Source organism: Lagopus muta, chromosome 3, assembly GCF_023343835.1.
Source record: "Lagopus muta isolate bLagMut1 chromosome 3, bLagMut1 primary, whole genome shotgun sequence".
Lineage (NCBI taxonomy): Eukaryota > Metazoa > Chordata > Aves > Galliformes > Phasianidae > Lagopus > Lagopus muta.
This window is the reverse complement of record NC_064435.1, coordinates 89,042,437-89,065,315: the sequence shown is the minus strand read 5'-3', so window position 1 is coordinate 89,065,315 and position 22,879 is coordinate 89,042,437. Positions and strand designations below refer to the sequence as shown.

Below are 22,879 nucleotides of genomic sequence, written 5' to 3'. Positions count from 1 at the left end.
TGTGCAGCTCCAAAGCATTCCTGACTCCCTAGGAAGAAGGGCAGCTCTGTTCTGGAGCTGATCAGTGCAATTGGCTTTGCACATTCCTGATACTACATTCATGACATGTATTCATGCTGGTATTTGTGGCCCTTAAGCTTTTTGTTGCCTACCTCATTGTTTGTCTGTTGTGACTGTTAGCCAAGTACATATTTCCAAACGGGTTCAATAAAGGAAAACTATGTTTTACGTTAATGGTATAAAACAATTTGTCTTAAATGATTTGTGTTACTGCACTTTTTAGTATTCTAGTATCGATTGTGTACAAGCCCACTGAGAGAATGCATTAGCATCCTTAGAGGTTGAGAAGTCAAATGCTTCCATGTCTAAAAATTTCCTGACTTACTCCATTTGAATGATGATGGCAATTGGTACTGTGGCTCCTAATGAATTATGGCATGATGAGTGTAACTAGAATACATCTCCCTTCTTTAAACAATCTGGTATTGCTGAGATTAAAAATATCATCAAGCGATTGTGCTACTTAAATACAAAGTGAAACTTGGCTTCAGTTAGTTGTGATGTGCAGCTTCAGTTCAATATGCTTTTGACTAACTGTACCTTTGAATAAATATATGCAGTTCTTTTCTTAGCCATTTTAGTGATTGCCCATGGCAGGTGAGGAATTGTACTTAGAAATATGAAAATATGATCTGAAAGGAAGTTACTTTAGCTTCTGTAATTTCAACTAGGTGACTGCAATGGACCCTACATTTGAAAGTTGCAGCCAGCTGTACAAGAAGTAGTGGTACTCCATATTTTCTTGCTGTCACAAATAAGGCAGAATAGAGCCTGATTATCGGTAATTCTTGCTGCTGGAAGAATGATGTTAGTCTATCATAGACTGAAAAATTGTCCGTTCCTGTAAGTCACTTAGTCCTCTATGAAAATTACCTCAAGGAATAAGCAGATAATCACCTCACACTTCTCCAGTTCTAGATTTACTGCAATCAGGTTTGAGTTGTCGTGTGTCCATAAGACAAGGTGAGGCCTCACTGGTGCTGAGTACAGGGGAAGGCTGACTTCCCTAGTGCTGCTCACCACACCATTCTTGATACAAGCCAGGATGCTGTTGGCCTTCTTGGCAACCTGGGCACACTGCTGGCTCATGTTGAGCTGAATGTCCATCAGTACACCAAGGTCCCTTTCCATCAGGCAGCTTTCCAGACACTCTTCCCCAATCCTGTAGGGTTGCGTGGGGTTGTTGTGACCAAAATGCAGGACTTGACACTTGGCTCTATTGAAACTCATACAGTTAACCTTGGTCCATCAATCCAGTCTATCCTGGTCCATCTGTAGTGCTTTTCTCCCCTTTGGTAAATCAACACTTCCTCCCAACTAGGTGTCATCTGCAAACTTACTGAGGGTGCACTCAATCCCCTCATCAAGATTGTTAATAAAGATGTTAGAAGCAGCCTCAGGACAGAGCCCTTGGGGGCACTGCTCATGACTAGCTGCCAACTGGATTTAACTCCGTTGACCACAGCTCTTTGGGCCCAGCCATCCAGCCAGTGTTTCACTCAGAAGAGCTTGTAATGCGTAACTTCCTGTGAGTGAGCACGTTGGCTCAAAGCCTGACTCACATGCGAAGGAGAGCAGCCTCCCACATCTGTCTTAGCCATCCAGCCAAAGCATTACACACAGAAGAAGCTCTTACCATGAATATTCTTGCTGTTTAGAAAGTGAATTATGAGAGTGTGAGAACACAATTTGAAGTAACTTTTATATAAAAGTATGGACATTTGGTGTAGCAGTAGCTAGATGGTTTATTGTAGTCTATCAAATTCTGTGTGAAGGTTCTCATTGACTACAGGAGACCCTGAATTAAGCCCTGTCCCAGAAAGATATTAATATTTTCTTAAGCTCCCTTCTTCAGGTTCACTAAAATCACTGGAACTGGTAGTTATGCATCTGTAGTATTTATAAGCTTTGAACCATAAAAATCTTTCTCCCTTTTTCTCTTTTCTTCCCTGTGTGTATGTGTGTGTGTGTGTATATATATATATATATATATATATATATATATATATATATATATATATAAAAGACTATTAAAAAAATCTGTCTCCATAAATATGAAAATTAAGTAACTTTTGCCAAGTATTTCTCTTTGTCAGAGAAGACAGCGTACTTCACATTATTAAATCAGCAACATTTCAGTACTAAGTGTCACAATTTTTATGTAAAGACCAGTGTGTGATTTGGAGAGTGGGTTGGACTTCAGTTCCTTCTCAACTATTCTGACTTCAATCTGCAGCTCATTCTTAAATGCAGTGTCTGTGGCCATCCTCATTTTGAAACCTACCTAGGTTTTCCCATGCAGTGGGGATGGTTCTGTATTTTAGACTACTGAGCAAAGGATCACTTCTTCCATGTCCATAATCTAGTGTGACTTGAAATGAGATTAAATGAAGAAAGCATTTTGCTTTCCAATTCTTGTAAATGTGCCATTTTATTTTGGTCCATTTTGCAATTTGAATGTGATATGATGTTAGCTCCCTATGAGCTTCCAGGGGGATTCTGGCTATTGTTCAATACACTGTTTTTCACTTAGTTTAGTCCCTAGACAGGGTGAAGTCTAACAGATACAGCCACTATTTGTAATGTCATAGCAAGCAGTTTTCTTTAAGAAAAATACTTACTTTTAAATATGGGTATGTGGCTAAATCTACATTTTCTTTGCTGTCCTTACATGCTGATAGTTATACGAGTTGGCTCAAGTCTGCTTTGCATGGCAGCTTCTTTGAAAGTGTCTGTAAAGACTTGGCTTGTTTAATTTTCATTTCAGAAGCAACAGGGCTGATTTTATATTGAGAGATAGCTAGGAAGGCTTAAGTAAAATCGTACAGAACCCACTGTGCTTCACAGAGAGCTTTAGGAGCCATTATTTATACCATGGTCAGGTAACCATGTAATATTTCTAGTAGCTTGTCATTCTGTGGATTATCACGATGAAATAACTTGTCCTTTTTGAAGCTCACGGAATATTTGAAGTCAATGGGATATTTTGTATGGGCTTTGTGAAATAGTCTTACATTGCTACATAAATGTCAAAGCAAAAGCAGGGTGTCTTGTCAAAAGGCTTCAATCAATTGCTGGTGCTCTTAAAGTGGCTCTTGCTAATATGCCAAAGAAAATGAGAGAATTGTTTTTGAAATGAAACAGTGAGAAAAAGAGACAGAACTTACAAGCTGTAGGATAAACCTGCCTGCCTAAAGGAGCTGCTAATGATAGTAGAATTCCCAATACATTTGATTAAAAGAGAATCTATCTTTTGCTCTCAGATTGCTTGCTTTAGATTTAGTCTGATGAGGCTGTGTGGGAGGCAGATACGATTTCATTCCCATGGGACTTTTACTCTTTATTTTCATTCAAACTTGAGCACGAGTACTTAAGTCATCTTGACAGAAGGGGCATTGGTTCACTGAATAGTCAGGTGAACACTGAAAGTTGAAACTGGAAGACAAATGGCAAAAAATAGACAACGTGCATCAGTCTCCCAGGTTGTCAAAAAAAATCATGCTGCTAGCAGCTTTATCCCTAGTGATTTTCTGCTTATTCTTCAATATGGGGCAACACTTTATTATCTGGTAATTATTTGATTATGTAGGAAAAGTTAATTACTAAATGTCAAACAAATCCTAACTATACAAACCCACACAGAGGTCTTTGTGAAGAGACATTATGGAAGAGACCAGTGGGTCTATCTGTCTCATCTCTCTTGCTGCTTTTCTGTGGATGCATAGAAGACAAGTTGTGACCAGGCTGATTGGCATGGTGTGGTCTGGTTCATAGGTAAGACTTCAGAACACTTTGTGTGCTAGTGATGCTATTTTATTTTAATATTTTATTTTATAGAAAAAAAAATATATATATGTACCAGATGCCAGAATATTAGATCAGAATAGCTGGTGCAAAATACTGTTGCTGGGATAATTAAATCTAGCTCATTCCAGTTTTAATACAGTCAAATAGATTAACCCCGTGTGATTCTTCTAAATCTCATTAGCTTTTAGCATTGTTTGTAGAATGAGAGTGCAGTATGAGGTGCCAACAGGAGCATCGTTTTTCTCTCCGTGAAGATAAAGCTCATGTTAGCATACTTACTCCCTAGTAATGATGTAATCATGATTTTGATGTCTGTCACGTTTCAGAATTGCCTTGGAGAATTCTGTTTAAAAATGCCTCGTAATGTTGCTGCTTTTCCTTTCAGAGGCCAGCAGAAACTGTGGATGAAGAAGAAAATGCAGAAGAGGAAGATGACAGAGGAGAGGAGGAAGCATATAAACAGAAGGAAGAACACCCAGAAGTAAATGGAGAGGAAAGTGGGGAAACTGATACGAAAAGAAACACAGGAGAAAATAAGAATAAATTAAATGGGAATTATGAACACAAAACAGAAGGAACAGAGGATGTTGACCAGGTGGAGGAAGAGGAGCTCACCCACTTAAATGGCAAGATAAATAAAGACAGTGGTGGGCTGATGGAGCAGATGAATGGCCACGATGATCTCCAGCATGAAGAGGATGTAAAAGAGGATTATTCTGGCAGTCAGGACCAGGTAAGCATCTGTTCTTTCAGTTTGTTTTTCTGTATTTGTCAGCTTTAGGCTTTGTCTCAGCTAGTCTGTAAGTATCTCACTCCAGATAAGTCTTGGAGAGACCTTAGTAGAACTGAATATGTAGGAAAAGCTTTCTTATCTACATAAGTTGGTAACATCATTAGTTACAATATATGCCCTCCAACTGAGAAAGCAGATGCTTCTCACTATTTGATGAACCTGCATATCCTACTTTCCTGAGTATGCTGAGCTCTCAAAAAGAGAAATCTTGCAATTTCCTGGAAGGCACAATCATTTTATACTTCCTCACTGTGTTATCCTTAGGACAGAGCAGGAGGATGTATTCATGAAACCACAGCACCTTGATTTGTTGTTGTTGTTTGCCTGAATTGATTTTCGCAGAAGCTGCATTTCATAAAGAGAACTTGCTATTACTATGTGGAAGTTTCATTTGTTTTTCTAAGAAATAGGATCAAACAATGGAAATGAATAAGGCTTTGAAAGCAAGGTGCTTTAGTCAGGTTAAAATCAAATATCCTGTTAATTCTGGGAAGCTGGCAACATGCTGTTAGCTTAATTGGAGGTGTGCAGCCCAGAACCAAGCAGACTGCCTTGAAAGTCAGATGAACAGAACACAGAAAATGGAGTCTTTTGGTTAATAGAAAAAAATCCGGATCCAGGGAGACCTGTATCCTCGAGTATTAGGAGATGAACAAATTGCTGCATGTTTTCTGCCTATAAGCTGCTGGAAAAAAAGACCCCTCCTCTATTTCTGGGGTCACTGGGAATGGTTTCTCACTTCCTTGCAACTAGGCTTTCATCTGTTCCTATATTACACACAAAAACATTTCTCAAGGGAGTTAAGAGAACTGAGTAACATATTTTTTTTTCTTCCCAAATTTGTTTTATATTTGACATAGCAATGGATTTTTTGTTTTGTTTTGTTTTTAAGAAGCTGAAGTAATTTATGGCAATGGAGAAAGTGAGTGCGCATTCACTTTAAAAGGATATGTGGGTAACTGGGTGTTTGACAACCCGGGGGGGGAAAAACCTCTAACTTGAGTGCTTTCTCCTTTGGAAGGTGTATAAACTTCTGCTAAACAAAAATGTTAATTTGATCACTGTCAGAAAGCATCTTTTTTGTGTGTGTGTTAAGAATTCCTCGTGGAATTTGTAGTACAAGATGATCACACTGTTGCAATAAAGTGAAATCTTAGGTACTGTTAACTTCATCAGGTAACTATCCTTTTTTTTCTAGGTTGATTCCCATCATGAAAAAACATCCAGAAATCCAAGGGTGACAATCACTAGCCCACAGGAAAGTGAAGGAAAGGACCAGAGCAATGGCTATGCTGCAGTTGCATAGATATAAGGAAATGTAATCAGTGGGAAGTGAAATAATACTTTCAAGCATGTTATTTTATCATTTATAGCTTAAAATGGAAAGGTAGATTGTGTACACACATATTGAGTCTTGAGATGATAATGGCATATAGAATAATAGGACATAAACCTTAATATCTACTAAGTAACATTGAATTGTTTTCACAAGATGTGAAATTTCTGATGGCATTTGAGAGAAAAAACGTAATACTACTACATGGTAATGTTAGAAACATTGGAAATAAACTATTTTGTGGTATAAAATGTAACCATCAGTAGCAGAGTCAACTATACAAATGACAATTGTCAAGAAAAAGGGTAAATAAGTTCAATATCAGAACTTCTTTGCAGGTTCATTTAGAAAAGAGAAATCATTTGTGACTTGCATACTATAAGTAGTTTTTCCCATTGAAATTCCACATGATATATTCTATTTCCAAGTGTAGCCTTAAGATAGAAGCAGAATGCTTTGCTCACTTAAAGGATAGCAAAGAAGATGTACTGTGAGTCCTAATATTACTGGGTAGTAGCTTTCAGTATATTAATTGGAATAACTTTTATTTTTGCATTCTTAAATAGCCCTTTTTTAGCATTGTGAAGATGGGTTGGCAGCCTGCAGTGCTGCAGCTTATTCACACTTGCAACAGTAAGTTTTGCTGGTTGTTCTGCACCAGTTCACCATGCAATGGATTGCTATTACAGTGAAAAAAGAACAAAGCACAGATATGCAGCAGGTCAGACACGGAGCAGATCAATTTGATTACACTTCAGTTCAAGTGAAATCTAATTTATTAATGAAAAAAAAATGAAGAGGCCCAGATTCAGACTGAAATTAGCATGAAATCATTGTTATCAATGGAGCCATTTTAATATGAAACACATTAACATAAGGTTACCAGTTTACTGAAAAATTCAGCAGCTGTTATTGTGTCCATGAATCCCTTACGTAGCCTTAATGCTTGAAAGCATATTATCATCTTTTTGACTTAGCAAGTTCCTGATAGGCTGTGGCTTAATTTGCATAAGAAAATAAGCCACTGATCCCCAGTATTAGCTCTCTTAATGACATCAACACCATTACTCTTACCAGTTCTCTGTTAGTAATAGCAATTGTTTGTAGATTGTGAAATACAGCCCTGAGCATGATTTCATTAATCATATAAAATACATAGTGAGTTTCCCTATCATTAATGCTGGTAAATTATGACAAAGAGAAACTAAATGTCATTTTTGTTGATTTTTGTGCTGTTAAGAGCAAAATTACATTCAGGAACAAATTGAACTTGAAGCACTGTTTGAAGGAAGTGTAGGAAAATTATTGTGACTGAAACTCATAGAAATATCTGCACTTTTCTACCAACCAGACTGGGAAGCTCCATCTCAACCCCACCTTCTGAAACTTCTTGCAGAGCCCACCAAGGAAAATGGCTAGTGCTCCATCCTCACTCCTTTAGAGGTGAATAGATCAGCAGCAAGCATGGTGTTCAGTGTGCTTAAGAACCAGGACAAATGACAGTTGTCTTGTATTGACATCACTATGAAGAGTTGTTGGCTTGAAGTTAATGGTACACCCAAGCACAGGATTCTACGTGTTGTCATCTTACTGCAGGTGAAATCCTGAACAACCTCTGAGGTTTTTTGCATCCTCAGAAATTTGAAACTAAATCGACAGCCAAACGTGTCTGGTAAAGATGATCAACATTTTCCTCAAAATGTTATACTTAAAACCATATATATATTTAGAAGAAGCACGCTTTTGTACAGAGATTCTCTGCTTTCTATTCATAACTTGTGTCTGCTGATTGTTTCGGTCATTTCTCTCTTTTCTGCCAAAGTTCAGTGCTTAAAGACCTACAAATATCAGTAAGAGTTATTTAAAACTTAAAGTAAATTCTAGGGAACTGTAATGTGATAATTGTCTTTCATGGGAACGTGAAAATCCCAGAGAGTTACCCAGCCTTTAAAATGTTTTCCTCTCTGCTGTTCATCTTGTAAGAAAGATTGAGGATTTTGCTTCAGAAGAACAAACTGGACTTTGGGGAGAGATGCAGCCATTTCATCATTCAGTGCTGCAGTACTCAGAACACCTACTTTGTATCGGATTCTCTGCACAGAGAAAATTAGTTTACGCATAGCAATTCTGATGTTAACAGAAATTAATCAAGAAACGTGTGTGTGGTCTTTGCTAAAATATGTTTGTGAATGTGAATTTGCTATGACAATTTAAATCAGTTTCACATGAGAAATATTTCTTTTTCTTAAGCTTATATGGTGTTACTTCAAGCTTTTATGCAACTTTTTTTTTTTTGCTTTTTTTTTTTTAAGACATTTTCTTTCTCCTGGCATTATTTTTAAAAGCAATTTCCTATTAAAAAGAGCTAGCATACAAACACTTCTGCTTTTGTCTCAAATCAAGGCCAGTTTGGCATTAGTTTTGGCTTTGGATGACTGATGTTATTTACAAACCTCGCTATTTTTTCAGCTGTTAGGATTCTTCCATCACTAGAACTTCAAAAAAGTCAGAGTTTCCAGTTATGGCATTGTAACCATGAAAGAAATTCTGCTGATAATTCGTCTCTTATTACAGCAAATAAAAGAATTAATTCCTAATTTCAGCAAAGCTCTAAAGCATGTACTTAAATCCCGTAGAGATGCAGTTTGTCATCAAATTTTATTTAATGCTTCAGTGATCTGATGTATCAGAGTCAAAATAACATTAATTTCTGGAAAGCAAAGTGAAAATAAAGAAAATGCATTCCTTTCTCTGTCAGTCTCATCTAAATAAACCTGCATGCAGAGAAAAAAAACCAACACAAATGTTATTTGAAAATACTGAGAAAAGGAGATTTGCTTGGGTATCTTGATTAAATATTCCAAAGGTACATTTAAATAATTATTCAATAATACATGTAAATATAAAATGAAATCTCTTGAGGAAGAATCTATTTATTATGTTGTAACAATCGGAATGACTTCATGAGATGCAGCTGAAGGATGCTTTGGGTGGCTGATAGTCTTCAATTGGAATCAAAAGAAGTGCTTTAGATGTGGCAATAGACAGGTAAGCAGCCTGGTATCTTTCCAGTATTCTTTATGGGCACATTTGTGTGCATTAACTCATATAAACACTGTAACTGAATGCATTTTTGTGTACTCACACATGCTGCACGTGCAACTAATGTGCGTAATGGTAGTTTAGCAGTGTTCTATTTTCAGCAATGGGAGCTATTGAGCATTAGTGAAATTAGTTATAACCTTATGGCACTGAAGTGAAATGGAAATAACCTAAAATTGCCTGGGAGGAAGTTTGGTCATAAGAAAGTGGAAAGGATATGGAAAATTCAAGAAAAAATGAATATATTTACTACAGCACGTGGCAGGAAAGCATTCGAAGGCCTTTAGTCCTACGCTGTTGCATAGAGGACTTCTGCCTTATACAACAGATATTTTGAAACAGTAGGCAGACATTCAACAATCTATGCTATGTAACTATGAGTATCTTTAAGTGTTCATATTTTCCTTGCAGATGATGCTCAGTTGTAACACTCGAAATTTAATAAATTAACTTCAAATACGATTTGAATTTTTCTTTGTGCTAAGCGGAACCAAAATTGAATTCAAGATGCAGGTTTTATTAGTTGAGATTAGCTGACTAATCCCTAAAAAGCTTCAAAATCTCTTGCTTGGCGTGAACTAGAAGGAATCTAATTCTCCATAAAACGATTCACATTTCTACACAATGAGAACATACAAGCTCATGACTATGGTTAGCAGATTTTCAAAGGCACAGGTTCATCTACTATTTATGCTGTGAATCCTTGGATTAGAATCCAGGCATTTCTATGCAAAAACCAATACAAAGTCTTCCTCCTGTAAGAATTGTTTGTGCATGTTCTCTCTCATTTTCTGGATTCCTGTTGTACTCCTACTGATATGCAGGTGAAGCAGGTGAAGTCAAGCTCCTAATCCAAGTGTTATCTGGAAAATCATTTTTAAAGGCATTTACTTTTTTCCAGACTCCAAAGCCAACACACAAAATCCAAGCTCAGCACACTCTACCTCGATGGCTGCAGGCTCCCTTTCTCCAGTTTGTGACTGGAGGAAAAACTGCCCTCTTGACGATGATGCAAAGTATCTGAGATCCTAGCTGGGTCACCTTTAATGGACTGACTGGCTGTCGAGACACCTTAAGAATTAGCCTAAAATTAGGTGATGTGAAAAGACAAGGTCTGCTTGGGATCCACTTTAAACTTCCCCCTTTCTGCCTTAAGTTCAAGCACCTGACTTCACAGGAAGGCAAAATGTTAGCTGGCACCTGCAGAAAGCAGCCCAGTGATACATCGTGTAGCTCCCTTTGCCATAAATTCAGATGCCATTTTTTTAACAAGCGTGAAATAAAGCATAGCTTGTAAAGGTGGCATGTAGTGAAAATCTGGATGGTAAAATGGCAGAGTGCTTTTGTTAACAGGAAGCAGACAGGTATACAGAGTTGAGTGCTTTTCTCTACAGCAGCACTTGTAATTTTGGATTTTCTCCTTCAGTCTCTTTGCGAAGGAGCATAAAGCACATGAGGCCCACTAAGGGTTGTGGAAAAAAGCAGAATCTGGCTGCTGGATACTTGGGTTGCTGTGGCTCAGATAAATGGGGAGGTGCCAAATACAGAGGAAGGGCCTTGTACCCCACACCTGGATGTTTCTAGAGTCAGTGGGATGACCTTCAGGAGATGGGGTTGTGATGCTGTGCTCCCCAGAGCTTCATCCTTTGGCCTGGCCATTGCACCCAAGTCCTTGTTAAGGCAGGCAATGAAATGCCCAGGACAGATAACACCAAAGCAAATGACCACACACTGTCTCAAACTTTAGTGCTCAGGGAACTGATGGCAGATTCCTGGTTCAGAAGCTGAAGGCCAATTGAGCATGCACCAAAACTGTGACTAATGAGTCGATCATCTTACTTCGTAAGCAGTGAGCAGATCAAGAGCTCCCTGAGCTCTCCTGAATGGCAGCAGGCCACACCACAGGATCCCCCCTTCAGCTAGGATTCTATTAAGATTACAGAGTTCCCTTACACCTTGACAGTAGGATGTCTAGCTGATACAGATACTTGGTAAGTGATTATTCATTTGCTTAAGTTTTGTCAGCTGCACTAAGATTATATCTTATGTGCCTTCTGACAAAGCCTCGGACTGGGAGTAGATTCAGCAGCACCTGGGATCCTCACCTCTATGATTCAAGCAGTTTAGAAAAAAAAGGGGATCCACTCTGAATCTCGTGATCCAGTGAGAGAGTCCCTGGCTGAATTTGTTTAACCCTACCCCATGTGCAGTAAATAATCAAGTGTACCTTGCCAACTTGACTCTTGTTAATTCACTGGCTTGATTTGTCAAGCCTTATTAAATCACTGTGTTTCATCACCAAATACATTTCTGTTTCTCTCTTAGGAGTGAAATAGTTTCTGCAGGTGATAGGGGCCCACTCTTTTGCCTTTGCTTTCACATGGGCAAGTTGATTCTTCTGCTCTTGAGGAAAAAATATATATTCAGGCTTTAGCATTCAATGATACACAGATTTTTCTACCTCTCTCAGTTGGGAAGGGCTGCTTGATTTGAGTAGGGTGCCTTTATGCTTCCTGTCTCAGTGAATAAATGGTGTTGGGGATGAGCAGTCACTCTCTGATGACTCTCTGGACACGTGTGCAAAGCTATCCCTGTTTGCTCTTCTGCTGTGGACTGTGCTTTCCTAAAACACACCGTTCCTCTATTTCTCTGCTTAAACATCTTTAAACATCTTCAGTTTCTTTTCTTAAACATCTGTGGCTTCTGCATTTTGCTAAGGCCTGAAGGCCTTGCAGTACCCGAGCACAGGTATGACACTTGTGGGTGACAACACCCTTGCAGAGCACATCTGGATATACCAAGGCATGGTCTCTAAACAAAGATCCATTGATGCACAGCAGGGTGTCCTGGGTGCGAGGACTCTGTGCAGTGCTTGCACTGTGTGTGTAGGCCTGCGTGCTGGGTTGCCTGAAGGAAAACCCTATGGGTATACATGGCAGCACACAGGTGTCTCTAAGAGCAAAGCCCTCAACATGATGCCATGATGCACCTGTGGAGAGTGAGCTGGCTGCCAGCTCTGGAGCTACCTTCCAACAGAAGCCTGCGCTGTTGGTTCGGGTAAATGGATTTCTGTGGGATCAGGAGGGTTATACCACACTGTTACAGCTATACTGTGCTTTATGTCTGGAGAAAAGATGGTTGGGTTCAGAGGCAGCACTGGTGCCTCTCAGTAGGCAGTCCCTGCTGATGGAGGGTCAGCAGCTGGGCTGTGGCAGGGCACCTGGAGAGCAGATTTCATCAGGGCAAAGATCTAACTGCAGCTGACATAGGCATGTTTAAAGGTAAGACATAATCGGACCAAATAACTCATTGCTTTCAACAGTTACGTGATTGTCTGCAAGTCAGCATGAACTAGTCACAGTCCATTCTGTGATTTTTGAGGGGATGAGCTGCAATCACCTCCTTTTAATTTGCAGCAAATGACCAAGCCCATGTCACAAGTAGCTAAGAGACCGTTATGTCTTCCTGAGGCGAAACTGAAGAGCTTGGCTCTCAGGGCAGGTGTGCAGATCCTAAAGCAGTTTTGGAATATTTCTGCAGACTCACTGGCTGTCAGAGCTCAGCTGCAGGACAAAGCTGAAAGAAGCTACTGCTGGGTCATAGCAACCTCCTCTGCTCTGCTTTGCATTGACAGTGTGGCTTGCTTTGCAGGGTCAGGTGCAGGTGAGCCCACTTGGTTACACTCTTACAAAGGAAGGAGGGCAGAATGCCCACCAGCCTGTCTGGTTGTTACAAGGGCACTCTGACCATCTATGCTTCTTGCAGACAGTGGAGACGTGCTCAGCAGAAGGATTTTGTCTCAGCACATTTTTGCTCCAGTTTGAGAAGAAATCACTTTGCAAGGGATGAGGTGAGAACTGAATAAGTTTGAGCAAGATGTCAGAAAACACGCGGAGCTTAGGAGGGAAATGTCAGGGCACAAGGTTGCTAGGTGAGGCAGGGAGAGAAAGGGCAGCAAGCACTGCAGCTGGTAGAAGAGCAGAGACGGGGAAATAATGACCTCCAGAAAGGGCTCTGCCAGCTCATCCATATGGCCTCAGGCTGGAGGCTGCTTTTCACTAAGCAACAGCTTGAAGGCACAAGTGATTACCGGACCAGCGTATCTGGTGTATCATTAAATTGACTGGCTTATTAGTTGCATTTAAAAATGATCTTCCATCTTTGTTTGCTAAAACCCATACATGGTAAATGATGGAAAAAGTGGACCTTCAAAAACCAGCTGCGAATGATTAGGCAAAACAATAAAGGCAGTTCCTTACACGCTGTCTCTTCTGTTTGCATGGCCATGAGAAATGCCTGACTTACTGTTAATATGCAGACGTTTTTTTCATAATAGTCCCTCTGTAAATTATCTGACAGCAAAGCTGAGCTTTGCCCTGCTTAATGTACATCAAGTGAACTAATACAGGAAGCACGCACTGCGTGGTCTGCCTGGCGTCCTGATAAGAGCAGAGGAAATTAAGGGTGTGAGTGGATTGTTTGCCAGGCCATCAGAAGGTTGCCCAAGGAGCACACAATCCGAATACAGGAAACAGGAACCTACAGGGGTCTCCCCATTTGTGACGATGCTCCTCAGGGACATGCTGTGCTGTGGGGATGAGTTGGCAAAATCCAGGTGTTGCTTCTGTGTAGAGCATCATGTTATGTTGTACTGCTAGCCCAGGAGATCTTAGAGAGCAGCCTGCTGTGCAGTGGCAGGGTGATGGCTTGGAATGAGTGAGCAGATGCGCTAATGTCTTTATTTTAGCCCTTTGATAGAGAGCTACTGGCAAAGTACCTCCGGCTTTGGTTCTTGCAGTCTTTACTGTCAGCACAGGCTTTCACAGCCTTCGTGGCTGATCAGCAGGCTCCCCAGGATAAAGGTTCTGTGCTGCTCTCTGCCTGCCAAGCCTCTCTCCTCTGGCTGCTGGTCAAGGTGCTGCAGTCTCCCCACACTGCTGCTTTCATTAAGATCTGTTTACTTGCACTTGTGCGTGATTAGAAAGCTCATACTTGGAAATGGCAGGCTGAGGCTGTAGCAGAGACTGGGAACTAAATGTGCTTATCAGGCAGCTCAGGAGTTGAGGATGCTTCAGCTTCTCTGCCTTAGGCTGTGACTCACTGGGCAAATTGAAAATAGAAGGGTCAAGACAGCCTGCAGGGAGGAAGAGCGAACAGATGAGAAGCTTTACCTCCACAGTATGACAGAGAATGCAGACCTAACCATCAGGAGAGCATGCATTAATCAAAATTAATTCCCTGATTATCAGTCAAACAGAAAAATGTTATTTATTTTGCTACAATTGCAGAGAAAATGCTGTCGGGATACAAGGGGATTCACTGAAATTTCAAGATATATAAGGCTAGAAGAAGGGGAAGAAATAGGGTGAATGTGAATAAACTAATAAGACTGTTGAGCAGGGAGGTAAACAAGCAGGAAATAAAGTCTCTGATGTCCAAGCCATATTTTATTTGCACTAAGTAATACATTAGAGTGTCCTTTGGAAAGGTGATGGCAACCAAGGTCTGTAGGCAAAGTCCCAGGCAGCCCCAGAGTGCAAGCTCTGTGATTTGGGGGATGGGAAAAGATAAATGGTGGAGAAAAGATATATGCAAGGACAGACTGTCCTCAGCCTCACTGGAAGGTTCCAGGGAGCTGGGCTGTCCTTCACTGCTCCCAGCTGAAGGCTGCATCACTGACATTTTCCATGGAAGCAGCAAAAAGCACATCTCTGCTTCTCTGATGCTTCAGTTTCTGTGCCGAAGGTGGAGGGTGTCAAGACATTACAAGGAACCAAATCCCAAAAATGTTTCTAATGAGTCTTAAACTGTCTGGTATGTGACTTCTTAATAATAACAGGATAACTCAATGCTCAGTATTTCCAAAAAAGCCCTGTGTGGCACAGAGCTGCTGTTCCAGAATGTTTCAGCCTTCCAAGTTCTCAGTGCCTGAAAATCTCTTAACTGAAACAAGGGTTTAACAAGATGAAATGTATGTGGCAACATTAGCTGTGACAGCGTTACCAGCTTTGCCTCAGCTGCTAAATCTCCAACGTTTCCTATCCCAACAAGCATTAGAATGATCCTTGAGGGCTTTTCTTTCTCCTAAAGCTGGGTAATGCCACGCATGACTCATCCTTTCTCACACTGTCAAAGCACGTTCAGTTCTGCAGACATGATGCACAGTGTGACCAAATGCTTGTTGCAGCTCCGTTTGCTGTCAGGTCACTTGTCCTCTGGACAAAATTTAGCAGCACTTGCACACATGTGGGGTGCATATGAAGACCTGTACTCCCATAGAGCTGCTTTAGGTAAATAAGCCAAACCTGTTCTGTTTGTTTGGTTTTTTTTTCTTCCAGATGGATTTTCAGTCAGACTTTCGCTATTGCATTAACAAAACACAGGTGCAGAGACAGGACTCGGTAACATCTGCAGGAGCCATCATTCTCAGCTCCTTCAAGTGAACTTCACTGCAAAACTTTAAATGTCACATCTCCTCCACAAACAAATCTTAAACTAAAAACTGCACTAAAAAGGTCAGGACAGCTTGATTCCCTGCTGCCCACGTACTGATAAGCTGACAGCAATGAAAGCAAGTAGTAGTAACCGAAATTTCTCAGCCAGGAAAGTGATAAGCACTCTACCTGGAATAACTAAAGAGCAACAGGGACTTCAGCTCTTCTCCCATCCTTGCAAGCAATCAACGCTCCTTATCCTTCACTATCAAGTTCTCCCTGGCTTTCTTTTTAAACAATACACAGCTCTTCTTTTTATCACTCGCTCCACCTTTTCCTCTTCCACGCTATTTTTATCTGCCTCTCCTGAGATTACAATCCTGTTTTTTAAGCATTGGGTGCAATATGCTTTTGCATGTCTCATATATAGCTGCCAGCAAATTGCAAGAAGCATCCCAAAATATGTTTCACTGCATTCTACGTAATGATGTGCTTGTGACAAGCTCTTAACTGGGTATTTTAGTGCTGGCATTCGGATGTTGTACTTGCATTGCTTAGACAGGCAGTTCTCACTTCTTTCAGAAGAAGATTTTACTTCTGATGCTGTTGTCAGCCACAGTAATTGTTGCAAACTCAGCTGAAGCTTCCAAATATATTCTGATTTATTTATATCACGGAAGTCTGAACTGAGTCACAGACCACAAAATGTTTTATCAAGGAAAGGAGCAGAGCTATTCCAACACACTTGTTACTGTGCAGACACTTTTGGATTCAGCACACCCTAAGTCTGAAAACACAGACTGCATTATCAGAATGGTGAGTTGCAACTTCTCTTTTCTGACTGAACCAGAGCAACTTGTTTGACTAAAAAGAGACTCTTCACAAAATCTGGGATTGGCTCAGGCCTAGAATTTTATTCAATCCATTGGAAAAAATAGACAGAACTATAAGGTGGCACATATCGTCAGAGAGTACAAATGTCACATCTTCCTTTTATACAGTTGAATTCAAATCCATAGATCAAGACAGTGAAATAATTGCCCTGGGTGAGAAAATAATAATGAAGGGCCTCTGGAGAAAGAACAAGTCTTCAGGTAAGCATTTACACAAACATATCTGTCTGGTAAGCATAACTTTTTCTATAATCTATAAAAATATAAACAGCATTTTAAAATGTCTTCAGATAAGTATGTTAAGGTCATTTGACCTGGCATTAATGTCCTGACAGAAAACGGGGCCTGGGCATGTCAGACCACACCTAGTAATCCATGCCTGGCCACAACTGAAAATCTGTATGAGCTTCAAACAATACAGTGTAAGGAAAGAAACAATACCAATCCAAAGGAACACAAGAACGGTGCCCCTCCTTCCATAAGAATTCCTCATCTTTACCTTGTATTTTGTATGTATATAATAGGGCGATGATTGAGAGAAAAGTGGCAGTTCTCACAGACTAGTTGGAACTCTGGATCAAGTATAATTTGCCTCTCCCAGAAAGTAACATGACTGGGAAGTGTGCCAGTCTCCAACTAAGGGCACCCCAATGCCATTGCATGTTACACCTGTGCGTTATTACTTCAACACAGACAGCAGCACGTGACAGGATGACAAGTGCAAATTACAAGGGCAGAGTCTTGGCTTTCTGGATAGCAGAGCTAGGCAGTAAACGTACTTTAAAGACAAAGAGAAAACAAAGTAGAACACCAACTCATCTAAATGTTAAGGAGCGGGATGGAGGGTATCCCTGGCATAGCTGTCATAACTGCACCTTCTATTATTTTTTTAGGGAAGCAAAATACCTAATCATTGTTGCAAGGTGTTACTGTTTCAACACAGATTAAAACGTTTGAATACACTGAATACATTGGTTACGGGTCCAATCACACAATTTCACTTTTTCCAATCCTAAATTTATATTGGAACAGCTTCCCAATCAGCTGTGCGTTTGTATAGCAGAACATTTGATATTGTAACTGACTAGCACATATGTCATACATAACAACAGCTGATATTTTCCAGTGAAGTGATCTGCAAAGGGAGAAACAAAACCAAAGGGTCAGGTTTGAGAGGAAGGTTGGACGTTTTGAACTTTGGACAAAGTGACAGGTATCTTTGATTCTCCTGGTGCTGGCGCTTTTGTGACTGGGTTTGCATGGGCTTTTATATCTGCTATCCTCTCTTTAAATCTTTGCTGGAGGTACTTTTCTTCTTTGGAGTAGCTTTTAGCAAAAGCAGCCATCAGCAGACATGCTGCCATGGCGGTTCCTCCAATGCAAAACAAAATTGCTCCTGACAGCTTGCATATATCAAGGGACCCATTGAACTGAATGGCACGGGTATCCACTACAACAAAATCATCTTTCCCAAGAGCTTCGATTTTCGGTGGCACAAGAAAACCCACGACAAGAACCATTAAACCAATCAGCATGAAAGCCGTCCCAGAGACGAGTCCGACCTGGAAAACAGAAAATGTAACAGTGAATATGATCTTTCAGGTTTTGATTAGTAACTGGCTCTTGCTTACACAGTCAGTATCACCATTTCTGGGAACAACAGAATTACACATCTGTACTTCTGAAAAGCACCTAGTGTCCAAAGGCCCCAACACAGGGAAACTTTACCCCAGCAATGCAAGATTAATGATTTCTTTAGCTTTAGGTGGTGGTTAGCACCAACAGTTCAGTCCTTGCTAGTATATGTCATATTCATCACTTGTTAGGTATGGCTGTACAATTTTTCTTGCACAATTCAACTGTAAGTGCAAAGTTTGATTCACATAGGATGGCCCTACCATCAGAGCAGAAGGGCTGCATTACATAATCTCCACAGTTCCCTTCCAACCTTTTGCACTCTCAGATTCTCCAACTTCCCTGCTCTTCATGGAGAGCTTATAGTCAGTTGGGTTTTTTTAGTTATTTTTTTGATGCTCAGGTCACACAAACCCAGGGTTATGCTGTTAACCTACCATTACCATTTGTAATTATCTGATGAAGTATTACATTTTGAATTTGGGAAGCCCTGCCCATAACAAGACTCGGATGTTTCAGTGACAGAGCTCCTTGTGACAGAGAAACCAGAGGATCCAAGAACTCCAGAACTCCCTTGGAAGCTGATGTATCTTGGTTTAAACAAATAAGAATTCCTAAGACAGACTGTCATTCAGTCATCACAGTGAAAGCTGAGCAACAAGGGTTTTCTGGATGAATATCTAAAATCATTAGTTACATGTGAGCATCTCAACATCAGAGTTTCCCTCCCCAGTAACCAGCAAAGGGCAGTACCTTCCAGAATGCAGAGCTCCACCTGCTAGGCGATCTCTGGATCTGAAAATCATCCTCGTACTCCCAAATTGAAGCTGTGCAGTCCTCATAAAACTGATGCAGGTAGGACCGAACTCCATAGCGTTGGTAACCTCCCTCGGTGCTGCCCTGCGCATGCTTGGACCCGCAGATGTCAGCATAGGAGCTCATCCTTCCTGCCTGCAATGAGAGGTTTCATGCAAAGTGGATCTAGTTACTGACATGGTAAGGTGAGGAAAGCTGGCTGCATATGTTTCAGGTGACACGAAGAAAAGCAGCCTAGGTAATGAGCAGTGACTCAGCTCAAGTAGACCTGGGCAAATCAGAGCCTAAAGTTTTCTGCAGAAACATCCCACCCATAGGTAGAATGCCTGTCATTCAGACTTAGTGATGGTTTCTCTGGAGACTGAACAAAGCAGAAACTAGGGAGACAACATCTCTCAAGGGCAGACTCCAGCTCTATGAGTTAAGTGGAGTTTGCAACCTCACAAATTTTCCAGTTGCTGAGTGAGCTTTTTAAAAAGCTTGAGCTTCTGAAAGGTAGGACTAAGCACTGATGTAGCATTCACAGCCGTAAGAAACACTGGCAAAGTAAGAGCTAGCACTTAAATATAAATAGTTAAAAATAAAAAAAAAGATGGAATGCCACAATACCACTGATCTGCTCACCAGAGGGTGAAATGCAAATACTAAATTTGTGGCAAATTGATGTTCCCTTAGAGAATTCAATGCCCAGGCTCCTGCTGACTCTAATAAAAAATCTGAATTTTATTAGCTGTTTTCATAGCAGACAATGTTCCCTACCCTTTCCACTTCACTGAAGTTATTGTAACACAGAAAATTTGTGTTTATCTATGCAAGTAGGAGACCTGAACTTGCACAAGCGTGATGCTACTGAATTCATTAAAGTAATACCAATGCCTACAAAACTTAAGCAGCAGGTCAGTATTATTTAAGCTGACTTGTTTCTCTTTACAGAGTTCAAAAAGTCCTGGCCCAAAGGGAACTGTTAATGAATACCCGAATCTGAGTGTCACAACTCAATTTACCAGCTTCACACTACTACAACTGGTTCATCCAATTGCCACTGCCATTTTACTTGGAAGGAAGGATTCATGTGCTTGTTGCAACCAGGACCTTCCAATTTTGCTGACTCCAGTCCCTGTGCCCTTCTGGAATGTGTGATCTTGTCATGTATGAGATGCTTGACTATATGAGGGAAAAAAAAACAGATACTTTTGCATTCAATTTAAGCAGGAGCCAGCACAAGCCAGCAGGGAATGGCAGCCAGCTGAAACTCTTGATTCTGAAACCAGTGCTGGTATGACAATGATCTCCTAAACTTTAGGAATTTGGCTGTGTTCTTGGTCAACTGACAGAGGGCTTTGCTGTTTCCTCTTTATTGCTAGCAGTAATCTCAGCTATTGTTTACTCTCTACATTTTACATGCATTTAGTTTGAGATTTCATGATCTCAAAGTCTTATAAAGGCAAGCTTCTCTATTACGACTCATGGCGAGGTTTCAAAGCTCTCACAGAAGCGAGACCTCAGGAACGGGAGGCCCAGTGCCTCTGAGCCTGAGGGCTGGCTTGCTCCCTGCTAACAGTGCAGTGTTACTGCCCTCCAGCACACACAGGGCAATCAATGTCCTTGCCAGTGCATGGAAACCTTGGGACTGTTTTGCCTTGCACTGCACCAGCCTTCTGCTCTGCATCCTGGCCACCACGTGCACAGAGCTGCCCAGACAGCTCCCAGACAAGCTGCTCAACTGCTGCTGAGGGCATGACACCATGAGAACACAATCTGAACCCTTGCAGGGAAACTCTGGCAATTATTCTGTTTTTCAAGACTGCTTGTTCTCTTGCCAAAGAGGCCTCTCTATGTCCCTTGGGAGTCTCTCCTGCTGTTTGTTTCCTGATCAAAAAGAAAGGGAAAAAGTAAGTCCTCTTTTTTCAGTGCTACCATGTCTTCACTAGCTAGCTAGCTGCCATCTTCTACAGTACGAGCACTAAGAGAGCTCTGCCTATCCAGTACAGAAATATTTTTTCTCAAAGAAGCAAATCTAAACCAAAAACAGAACATCATCATCTTAAGGGAGAACTGGGGAAGATCATCTATGCGTAGAGTACTCTAGTCTGGCAGGAGACATCACACAATGAACAGGAAAGAAGGCACTGTTCCTAGGTCCAGCTGATTTTGCTGCAGCGAAGGACCAGACCCAGTACAGCCAGATAAGGGGTATGCCAAAGCTCCCTTGCTTTGCTCCAGCTGCCACCAGGAGACAATTTGAGAGCTTTTTTCCCTCTCAAAGACTGGAAGGAAGATAGAGCGAACCAGCAACCATAGTTTGTTACTATTAATTCAAGACAATATCACATAATGTGACTGAAATCTGTACAAATATATTTCTCCTGGATTCACAGCACTGTCTGTATGTTTATTTGTCAAGAAACATAAAGGATGGTTTGGTGTTTCTAACAGCTTGATGAAGAATTACCTGCAGGAAACACATAGCCCATAACCACTTATGTTATGCAGGTTCTTCTTCTTTATCAATCTAAAATGCTAATTGGTGGTTTTGGTCAGGAGTATGTGCAAAATGATAAATAAGAGCTTGGAAGGCTGAATACAAAGCAAAATAAAAGAATGATCTTTTGGTTGAAAGACCTGTGATAGCATCAAGTAGAATGACCTTTTAAAATGAAAAGAAAGAAAATATTAAAAAGGACTAGGTCTAGCCAGCATCATTAATTCTTCCTAAGCACTGCATAATATTAGTTCTAGTTTTCTTTATGCTCAGACTCTTCCACTTACAATAAGAGATCTCCTACCTTTTGGAAAACCTAGTCCCTTAGAGAGATGGGAAAAGGCTTCCCAGCCCTATGTGACTCACTGAAGCACTCTGGCAACTGGGCCTGAGATGGGCTCTTCTCTCAGCTGCAGCGCAAGCATAATGTTGTGGTTCTTGCTATGTACTGATGAGGCAGAGGAACTGGAACAGGGTATGGTGGGAAAATCAGTTTGACTTAAATACAGAGGAAACATGTCTGCACCAATTTACGTTGGATGAATAAATACTGCAGTAGCTACGTCTTTTTGAGCGTTGGTGTCTATTTGCATGTCTCACCTCCATGGCTGAGAAACTAAATGCTGAGATGTTGGGAAACTTGCTAGGGAAACAGAATCACTGCTAGGCAGACCTGCATTAAGCATGGGCTTAGAGCATGCATCCAGGCCTCAGGAAGCAGTTTATCTTCACAACTTTTCCAGCATCTAAAGCCCCAAACGTCTGGGAACACGTGGGGCGGATGGTGGCAGCTCCAAAGCACGCCACTGCGTAGTAGCAATTCATCCCTTAGCAACTTTTGTTTCCATGGCAAACGCTGTCCTGTTTACTTTGTGCTTTACTATTCTCCACCGATCCTGAGAGATGTGACCGATCGGGGATCGGGCAGACAAAGAGAGAAGCACGCTCCGTGTAAAACTGCCTCCCTAACTTTGCAATACTTCTTATTGAAAACGCTTTAAAAAAAGAAGAAGAAAAAAAAAAAAAACACAAAAGGGAAAGGACGCTTTTGGATGAGCCACCGCTATTTGACATCACTGTGAATCGCAAACGTCATTTGCAATGACTCCAGCGGGTTCTCGGTCTCTGCTTTCTCCGGATGTACGCGCACACCGCGACCCTCCATCCCCCGCTGTAGCGACGGGACCAGACCGGTACGAAGGTCGCACACCGATACCAGCATCTCCCGCCGCAGCCCCCCGGCCTGGATCAGCCGCGCTGCCCGTCCCCAAAGCCCTCTGCCCAAGCCCAGGAGCCGACCGGCCGGCAGCGCCCAGCTGGTAGAGCCGCCTCTCGGCTGCGATCCCGGCCGGCCGCGCGTTACCTGTCCCTCCCGCCGCTCCCCTCGGCCGGCTGAGCAACCGCAGCGGCGCTAGCTGCGGCTCTCTCGGCCCGGTCCCATCTCCGTTCTGCGTCGCGCCGGCCCCGAACACCACGTATTATGCACGGCCCGGAGCGCCGCTCGCACCGTGCCTGCGCACT

The 22,879-nt window shown here is 41.4% G+C and overlaps 2 protein-coding genes across 4 annotated transcripts in view; one reads left to right on the top strand and one right to left on the bottom strand.

Moving 5' to 3' along the window:
- The window catches only part of DCDC2 (doublecortin domain containing 2), a 55,292-nt gene extending 45,680 nt beyond the window's left edge, over positions 1-9,612 (top strand). The window contains exons 10-11 of one of the 3 annotated variants that reach the window (XM_048938551.1): positions 4,253-4,600; positions 5,859-9,612. In XM_048938551.1, the coding sequence (XP_048794508.1) occupies positions 4,253-4,600; positions 5,859-5,966 (456 nt within the window). In that variant the 3' untranslated portion in view covers positions 5,967-9,612. The remainder of the gene's footprint in view (positions 1-4,252; positions 4,601-5,858) is intronic. The other 2 variants (XM_048938552.1, XM_048938553.1) reach the window with 2 other exon arrangements.
- A 6,809-nt stretch (positions 9,613-16,421) lies between these two features.
- Positions 16,422-22,879, bottom strand: NRSN1 (neurensin 1). The gene is made up of 3 exons (XM_048940069.1): positions 22,722-22,879; positions 18,814-19,011; positions 16,422-17,987 (listed from the first exon to the last, which is right to left on the bottom strand). The coding sequence occupies exons 2-3, from the start codon at positions 19,000-19,002 to the stop codon at positions 17,589-17,591; spliced, it is 588 nt and encodes a 195-aa protein (XP_048796026.1). The 5' UTR covers positions 19,003-19,011; positions 22,722-22,879; the 3' UTR covers positions 16,422-17,588.